The sequence below is a fragment of the Lycium ferocissimum genome, chromosome 2 (genome assembly GCF_029784015.1).
Source record: "Lycium ferocissimum isolate CSIRO_LF1 chromosome 2, AGI_CSIRO_Lferr_CH_V1, whole genome shotgun sequence".
NCBI lineage: Eukaryota > Viridiplantae > Streptophyta > Magnoliopsida > Solanales > Solanaceae > Lycium > Lycium ferocissimum.
In genome coordinates, this window is record NC_081343.1 from 62,038,923 (window position 1) to 62,048,480 (window position 9,558).

The following is a 9,558-nucleotide window of genomic DNA, read 5'->3' on the forward strand; positions in this document are numbered from 1 at the left end:
TCCTTTATGTGTTTTCTTAATTATTCTTACCGTATGTATATAACACCTAGTAATCCTATATTATAGATATGGTTTTTTGTTCTTGTGTATCCTGTTTGTTTAATTTTGATTTTAATTTGTTAGTTTTATATTTTGTTGCTTTTGAGAATATGAATTAGTGTAAATGGAATCGCTTCTAATATCATATAAAAAAAACCGAAATCGAACCAAACCAAACTTTAAAAAACCGAAACCGAAAGAACCGAACCGAATTAGTTGGGTTCGGTGTTCGGTGTCCACCTTTAAAAAACTGAAACCGAAATAGCCAAATTAAAATTTGATAAAATCGAACCGAAGAACCGAACGCCCACCCGTAATTTTGAATCTACTCTTATAGTTAAGGGAGCATTTATTTCCTTTCCTCAACATTACATAATCAATAATTTATAATTTATACTAATGACTTGTCTTTAAGCAAAAGCAAAAAATTCCGTTATAGGAGCAGCCCGAATTCCTTTCTCGGGTTGAACCAATTCATTCTTCCCCGAATTTGAGTTTAGAGTTCCAATTTTTTGTCTTCAGTGAAATTTCAGTGAGTAAAATGAAGAAGAAAGCAACGAAGCCAACACACAACGATTCCTCATCCAACATCTTCACATTTCTGACTCAAAGAAGCACCACAGTTTCCTTCATTTGCATCACTCTCTTTGCTATTTTTGTGCGACTTGCAGTATCAATCCACCCGTATTCAGGCGCTGGAACTCCTCCTAAGTATGGAGATTACGAAGCTCAGCGGCATTGGATGGAGATTACCATTAATCTCCCTGTTAAAGAGTGGTACCGAAATAGCACTGTTAATGATCTGAAATATTGGGGTCTTGATTATCCTCCTCTTACAGCGTATCAGAGTTACATTCATGGCCTTTTTCTAAGATATTTTGATCCACAATCAGTTGAACTCTACACTTCTCGTGGCTATGAATCTTATATTGGGTATGCCCTGGAAGATCAATTTCAAAGTTTTGATATTCAACTAATAGTTATTATTTTCTTGATTTCAATTTTTTTTTTTTTGGTTGGAGGGGTGGGGGCGTTGATTTCTCGTCACTCTAAGTAATGTAATTATTATCTCAGGAAGTCACTTTTCTTCTTAATTTCAATTTCCTTCACAGAAAGTGGCTTTCTGAAATAATAACTATTACTTGAGTGACCATCTGTGACATCTACTCTATTTTTGGAGTATCTACGGGAAGATGAGATATAAAACGAATTTGACGTGTGCTGGTTTTTGATGCAGAAAATTGTTGATGCGGTGGACAGTGTTATTATCCGATGTCTTAATATTTTTTCCTGCTGTTGTTTATTTTGTTATTGTATATTACTCTGGTGTTCATGAGGGGTCGAAAAGTGGTATGTCGTGGCACTTTGCCATGATTTTGTTGAATCCGTGTCTTATTTTGATTGATCATGGTCATTTTCAGGTACTAATATGTCTCCTGGTTTGTGATTTGACAGTTGGATTTGAAGTGCTTTTTCATTTGTTTGAATGATTTGGTCTTTGATTGAGTTTCTTTGATGACAGTACAATTGTATTAGCTTGGGGCTTACTGTTGCAGCTGTGTCTGCAATCCTATCTGATAGAGACATTGTTGGTTCAATCTTGTTCACTCTTGCTCTTAACCATAAACAGGTAGCATTTCTTTCTGTACATATTTATCTCAACTAACATAGCAAATCTGAACATGTAATTTGTACATATCTGTGCTTGGATATAGAAATACCAAATTGTCGATGTGCAAGTTAACTTTTCATTTCTTGGTGGAAAAACTAAGATATATAATTATACTAATGTCACAAAAATAGTATCTCTTGGTACTCGGTTGAGGTGCTGGCCGTGCTTGATTTCTGAGTGGTGACTGAATACCTATACTAATTTGTATTTGGTAGTATTCTTAATGCCCTAAGAGAAGTAGATCTTGAATCTAACTCAACTCCAAAAGGTAGTTTATGAGGTGAGAATTATCCAAGACCATGTAAAGAGAATACATCCGACACCCTCAACCAATGTGGGAGTCTTAACAAGATGAAGCCAATTTCAGGGATGAAAAGGATAGAATTTCTATAGAGAGGAAGTAGAGTCATTCTGGAGAGATGAAAAGGAACGAATTTCTGGAGAGAGGAAGTAGGGTCTAAGCCTGCATAAAGAAGTAGTCAATGACCAAAGCAGTTTACAGAAAGGGAAAAAAGTGCAAAGATCTAGGTTTTAAAGGTTCTACTATACATGTTTGTAAAAAGAGTGTAGTAGACGTGTTGGACTAAGTGATAAAGATTAAGCCTTTAGGATTTGCTATGAGCTTCCCACGTATATTTTACTAAACGGCACGGAGGAAGTTTATGAAGTAACTTCAGATTGAACCAATGTAGGACATATGGTTGTGTTACGAAGCTGTTGAATCAAGATCAGTAGGACCATATAATTCTCATTAGTAAAAAGATCTTAGCTTTCATGTGCCAATTTATTGGCAGTGAAGTCATGTGCACAAGAAATGAAGGAAGACTGGTGCAACTATAGTAGAGTTCCCCAAAGAGCTTGGGGAATTCGGATCCAGTCAAGATTCGAACAACAATAGCAGTCAGTTTCTAGTAAAAGAGGAGAAAGCTGACTTTGAGAAAAAAGGTGCATCTTGTGACTTTATTAATATGTAAGCTTGTTCTACATCTCCTCAAGATGGCTTGAGTAGGACCTTTCCCTTTCTCTGCTGTCTGTTCCTTCTTCTCCCTCTTTGAATAAATGGCTCTCAAGTTTGCTGAATCAAGGATCAAATAGATTTTAACTAAGAATTGATGATCCACTACCATGAATAAAGCATGCAAGTCATAACAGGTCTTTAGTCACCTAAACTTGTCCAATAGTGTCAACTGAAATGAGGAGAAGGTAGTAGCCCCTTCATATCATTTTATATGATACTTTTTTCCTTTTTAGGTTGTTCCAAAAAGATTGATATCTTTTTATACTTGAAATGTTTAGTTTTTAAAATTCCCATTTTACCCTTTATGACACTTTCTTATAGGAATAACATAACATGTCTAAGATTAGAAGATTCTGAGATATTGTTGGTATGTTGTGCATACTTTGCTTATGTATAAGTCTTTCTTTCTTAAACTCCATGCCCAGTCAAATGTTGTCATATAAAATCAAACGGAGGGTAATAATTATCTGGAATTAGCTATGTGATTTAAAGTTGATGTTGAAGTTATGATATTTTGCTTGAGTAACTTGATGTGATGATAAAACTATCCCAGAGATTTGTTATCATGCTTGACTATCTACTAGATTTATTGGGAGTTACTCTTTAAAGTTATCGGTGTTTGGTCCTCTGCTCCGTTGTATTATCAAGTATTACTTACAGATCTTGCTTTCTGCAGATGAGTGCCTATTTTGCACCTGCATTTTTTGGCTATCTCTTTGGAAAGTGCTTAAGGCGCCAGAATCCTTTTCTCGAGGTCTTGAAATTGGGTTTCGCGGTGTTAGGAACGTTCATTGTTATTTGGTGGCCATATCTTTATTCTTTGGAAGCACCTTTGGAGGTAAAACAACGGTGCTTAAAATTACAAGTACATCGAATCATGATTTACGTGCTTTGGGTTACTGGTTCCTTTGGTTTGAAAGATGACATCCAATATCCTAAAATCTCCTCAGCTAATAATTGGAGGAATTACCATTATTATATATGTTTTTTCAAAATACAATTTCATGACTCATGCTAAATTTTGCTTGAGGTAAATTTAGCTCCATCGGGCTTATTTTTTTTGTTCAACCCAAAAACCTAAGCAAGTAGGATGATTTTTGAGTCTCAATTTTGCTAAAAGGATAACGAAAACAGGTGATATACTTATGTTAAAATCTTTCTGAGAATAAGAAAATTGGGAAAAGTCTGTTTTTGGAGGTCTCCAGCATACCCTTAATGCTGAGGAATACAACAGTACCCGTTCCTCAAAAAAAAATAAAAAAAATGAAAAGAGAAGTGGGAGAAGAATTGAATGAACATGTGAATTCTAATTTCTAAGCGACATATTTTTATAGGCACATTGTACATCAAACAACAACAACAATAACAACCCAGTGTAATCCCACAAATGGGGTTTGGAGAGGGTAGAGTGTACACAGACCTTATCCCTACCTCTGAGAAGGTAGAGAGGCTGTTTCCGATAGACCCTCGGATCAGAGAAAGACGAAAAAGAAGGCAGTAGCAACAAGCAGAAGCAACAACAAGATAATAATATTAGATTTAATATAAGAAATCTAATAATACAATAATCGAGGCGAAAGAAACAACAAGTAGTAATAGAAATCTAGTAAATACAAGAATAATACTAATACTCTGGGAATGGAAAGAACTACGCCCGACTACTTACTAGCCTTCTACCCTAATAACAAAACTACATGACAAGTATGACAATTTTTCTTGTAACTATCTAATAATCGTATCATAAACATTCACTTTATGTTAAAAAAGGAGTGCAGAAAGTCCCAATGCCAATATTAGTTTCTAGGTTTATTTGAAAATGGAGCTTTTCTTTCTAGAGTTTTGTCACCATTTAGTTGATTTCTGTAAGAACAGAACAATTCAAATCAAAGGTCATCTAATTTAACAAATATGTTCTTGCCCCCAGAGCTTTGGTCTAGTGGTAAGAGCGCAAGACGTGATTGTGTGGATTAGGCACACATCATGGGTTGAACCCTACCACAGTCAAAAGCTTGGTATAAGTGGTGAAGGGTAGAAGAGGTTGGTTGGGTTGGGGGGTGGGGTGGACATTATCCACCGGGTCTCAAACCGTGCACCACGTGCCTTTTGGATTTCTCGGTTATAAAAGAAACAAAAATTTAACCTATATAAAAAAGAAATTAACAGGTTTTAGCAATGCTGAGCATTCCCTCATCTCTAACCTTTTTAGTATTTTTTCTTTATTCAGATAGTATGTATTGTACTAATGTGTACAATTTTAAAACTCATTTTTCTACATGCCTCTTTCCTTAGGGTTTATATCTGTGCCAGATTGAGGTAAAATGTCATACCTTTGCCTTTAAAATAATGGTTCTACCTTGTTCTCTTGAATCTGCATCTTGCATCTGTAAAACTTGCGCGTACAGTAAAAAACAATTTAGGATTTCTCTATTGATTATGCTAGAAATTCTTAACAACATAGACGTTTGAACAGTTCTTATTGTGCTGGATGTCATTTTTGATTTATGAAAAAAGTGATGTAGTGCCTCACAATGGCGTTAGAGTGGGCAATTGCAGATGTTACCATACTACCCAGAAGGTTGGCCTGGGAATGACTTTTGCATGGAGGATTAATTTCACACACAGGATGGAATTTGCATATAAATCAGAACATTGATTTCTAGTCATATTAAATAAATGAATAAGGAAGAATGAGCTAGTGATGAAAGGTAAGTATCCTTGACAGAATGTGTTCTCGTTTACTGGTTCTATAGGAGAATGAGAATGACTGCAGGAGCATATAGCGGGCCTTCTCATTTTAGATATATGAGCAACAACCTTTAAGTAGTAAAGTACAAGAGGAAAATTCCACAAAGAGGTCAGCTTTTGCATGGATGATGGGAGGTGTTTTGAGTGAATGAGAACACTGGTAAGATGGTCATATTCTGGGGCAATTGATTTGGGGTTACTTGTCTATGGAATGAGAAATCCTGCTGGTTGTTTCTTCCTTCAAGCTTTTGGATTTCTCATGAAAGTTGACCTAGTTATTTCTCTTTATCTGGGTGTATCTCTTGAGGTTCACCAGGAGGATTTGGTGGATAACACATGGGAAGAGAAAAGAACTAAAACTGTAAATTGAGACATAACTGATGTGTTTACTAAGAGCAAGCAATGCCTCTGTTGTAACTTGGTAATTATCCGATTCCACTTTCTCTCGACCCACGTAGGTGTTAGCTGTTAGGTCATAACAAAATCAAATGCATAGAAGTCTCAAAGGTCAAGCGAAGGTACCATTGAAGTCGGTTACCAATTTATATTTTTCTTGACAATGGAGGTATATGATTAGCTTGCGCACTCCTTGACTGTTCCACCGGGTATTTGTTAGCTCCCATCAACACAGGTATTGGAGTAACTCTCTCCTCCAAGGCTTAGGGGAGGTTGGAAGAAATCACCTAGCTCTTTTTGCCTCGGGTGGGGTTTGAAATCTGATCTCTCATGATTTTCAATCCTACTTTATTGACTGCTAGGCGATTATATTTGTGACCTGATTATATTTGTGTCTTCTTTTCTAAATGGAAATAGCCGACCTGATTGAGGATTGGGTCCTTGTCCATCTTGTTTGGCAAAGATTTCCATCACAATATGCGAGATTATTGTATCAGTTTCTTTTGATGCAGGTTCTTTCCCGCCTAGCTCCTTTTGAGAGGGGCATATACGAGGATTACGTGGCTAACTTCTGGTGCACCACTTCAGTCATTGTGAAGTGGAAGAGATTGTTCAGTACCCAATCACTAAGGATTCTTAGTCTTGTTTCAACTGTTTCCACATGCCTGCCCTCAATGATGCTGCTAATATTGGTGCCGAGCAGAAGAAACTTCCTGTTTGGACTGCTCAGCAGTGCTTTATCATTCTACTTCTTCTCATTTCAAGGTACAAAAATTGATCTGATTCCCTTGTCGATGCATTTCTACTTATGTGATTATGCTTCTCTCATCTCAGTATAACTCTAGTTGATCCTTTTGTGGCTGCATTACAGTTCATGAGAAATCTATTCTGCTGCCTCTTCTTCCAGCAAGCTTCTTGGCGATTGACGAGCCTCTTATTTTTCGCTGGCTAACTTATTTTGCCTTGCTCTCTATGTTCCCTCTTCTAAGGCGTGATGAATTGATTCTTCCATATATTGCTTTATATGGTCTCTTCGTCCTCCTGTACAACACACCTGCTGCTCAAAGAGAAGACACAAGGGAGACCCGCTCTCGTTTTACAACTTTAAAATATTTTCTCATCACCTTCTCTCTTCTTCTGCATATCGTTTACTTGATGGTAACTCCACCAAGAAGGTACCCATTCCTCTTTGAGGCAGTAATTATGCTCCTCTGCTTCTCTCAGTTTCTTTTTATTTTTATGTACACAAACATGAAACAATGGGAGTTTTTTAAGCTTTCAAGTCAAACAATTAGAGAAAAGAAAAATATTTAGTACGTATTTGGTGATTTTCTTGTATTACATTTTGGAAGGGGTCATATAGTTGTCTCGGTTGAAAATGTGTAAATGAAAGCTTTTAGTTTCATTTCCAAATAGGAAAGATGCTTATACTTTCAAGTCTTAGAAGCACTTGTGATTTACCTTGTATGACTGAGCTTAGCAGAACTATTAGGAGGGGACTCTCTCCTATTTTAGCCCATTTCCTCTGGATTGTGATTGCCCGTATCTCAATTTTCATTGTTTTTAGAGTTACCTTTATTTTGTTGGCCCCTCCCGCTGCTCTCTCTGTTTGCACCCCCTTTTTTGGGTTTGCATGTTGTCTACATGTCGTAAGAGATGGATATCCAGTACGTAGTTCTCTTGTGTGTGACGTGGTTAACTATGTTTTGTACATTATTCTCTTACGTCGAAAATGAATGCTTCGTTACGAATGTTTTTCATTCGAGGAGATCAGACACCCAGTAATAGGAAAAAATGAGGAAACAGTACCCCTTAACTGAGTTAATCTTTCCCTAATGCATTAATCATGCCTCTATGTATAAGCTGGTCTTTCCTTCAGTCTTAGTGGAACTAAAACATAAGAACGAATAGATCTTTTAACCTTGTCCAAAAGAAAAGAATGAATAGAAGCTAGCAGGATGGATATCAAGTTCCTTTCTCCTTTTTAAAAAAATATTTGGCGGGGCGTAAGAACTACTCGCCTAAGCTCTCTCACTTGCTCTATCCAAAGCTTCTAACTCCAGGAAAATCTGTTAACGCTTTCATTTCTATGACCAAGTGAGAATCATGCACTATGGCTTAAGATTGATATATCATACAACATAATGGAGATTTAGCGCTTTGCAGAATTTGGGACTTTATGATGCTTGGTTTGTCATGTAACTTGGACAGTAATAATCTATTACCCCTTCCACTTCGTGCGAGCTAAATTGCATCTAACCTGATCTCTCTCTTCCAGAAATGGCTACAATCACAAGCAAGTTTGTTTTGTTCTCTCTTCTTTTGTTTGAGGGATTCAGTTGGTTTATTGATGTAGTTGTAATTGTACTTGTGAATGTGTGTAGCCGCTCGCACTTTGAAGTCAAGTAGAGGTGACTGAAGTAAGGAACTTAAGACTCTAAGGGGTCGTTTGGTTCAAAAACAAATTACGCTGGGATAAGTTATGCTGGGATTAATTACGTTGGGATAAGTTATGCGGATTAGTTATCTACGGAGTTATTTTTATTTTTTTTGGTATGTTGGACTAAAAGTATTATACATTGGATAATTTCTTAAAAAGAAGAGGTTTCTTCCTTATCTCGGGATAACTTATTCCACCCTATGGCAGGTATAAGATATCCCAGCACTATTTTTAGTCCTGGGATAACTTATCCCATGATTACTGACCAAACGAGGTATAAAGAATTGCTAAATTCTTATCCCAGGACTATTTATGTTTATCTTTCGTACCAAACGACCCCTAAGACAGTTATGACTGGGGGGGTTCTCAGTCCAGTTTGGTTTAAGTCCTTTTCCATATTACTTCATCCAGGACTGCCAGTATCAGATACCAAGTCAAGTTAATCAATGTTCCTAGCTGTATTATTAGAAAAGTTGAATAGTTAGGGCCAGTAGGGGTGTTCATGGGTCGTTTTGGGTTAAAACCAAAACCAAACCAATATAGTCGGTTTCTAAAATTATTAAAACCAAACCAAATCAAATATAATACATATTCATTGGTTTGGTTGAGGTCGGTTTGGTTCGGTTTTTCAGTTTTTAAGAAAATTAACAGTATTTCTCTCTTTCATGATATTTTTCCTACAATTAGGAGAGAATTTTCTATCATTTTCCAACTTGTAATCCGTTAGTACCCTTTTATTGCTGTAGCTATAGCTTCTTGCATTACGGAGAAAATGTCTTAGGATTTATGATTTTAATTAAGTGAATAAAATTTATAAGAAATACAAAAAATAAATCTAGGTAAATCTCATATAGTTGTTTTCTTGAATAAATGAGTTTGAATTTATGGATTTCTTCTTTAAAATCGGCTTAAGGTATAATGTTCATTAGCCTATTAGAGATAAATAAAAAAATTCTTAAAAAGTATATAAATTATTCAAAAGTATTTATAAAAATCAATATATTGTATATATATAATTATAAAATTATGTATAAAATCTGTCGGTTCGGTTCGGTTTGCTTTTAGTAAAATCAAAATCAAACTAAATATTATCGGTTTTTAAAAATTCAAAACCAAACCAAACCTAACCCAAGTAAATATCGATTTATTTAATTGGCTTGATTTTTATTTTCGGTTTGGATCGGTTTTTAACCAAACCGTGAACACCCTAGTTAAGGGCTTTGAGGATGAAGCTGACTTTAACTCTTC

The 9,558-nt window shown here is 36.0% G+C and overlaps 1 protein-coding gene across 1 annotated transcript; it reads left to right on the forward strand.

Annotated features, from left to right (window-relative positions):
- Positions 1–447: 447 nt before the first annotated feature.
- Positions 448–7,442, forward strand: LOC132046610 (probable dolichyl pyrophosphate Man9GlcNAc2 alpha-1,3-glucosyltransferase). Its single transcript, XM_059437294.1, has 6 exons — positions 448–972; positions 1,277–1,460; positions 1,562–1,669; positions 3,406–3,567; positions 6,383–6,635; positions 6,742–7,442. Exons 1-6 carry the CDS (start codon positions 581–583, stop codon positions 7,182–7,184), a joined length of 1,542 nt encoding a protein of 513 aa, XP_059293277.1. The 5' UTR covers positions 448–580; the 3' UTR covers positions 7,185–7,442.
- Positions 7,443–9,558: the final 2,116 nt, after the last annotated feature.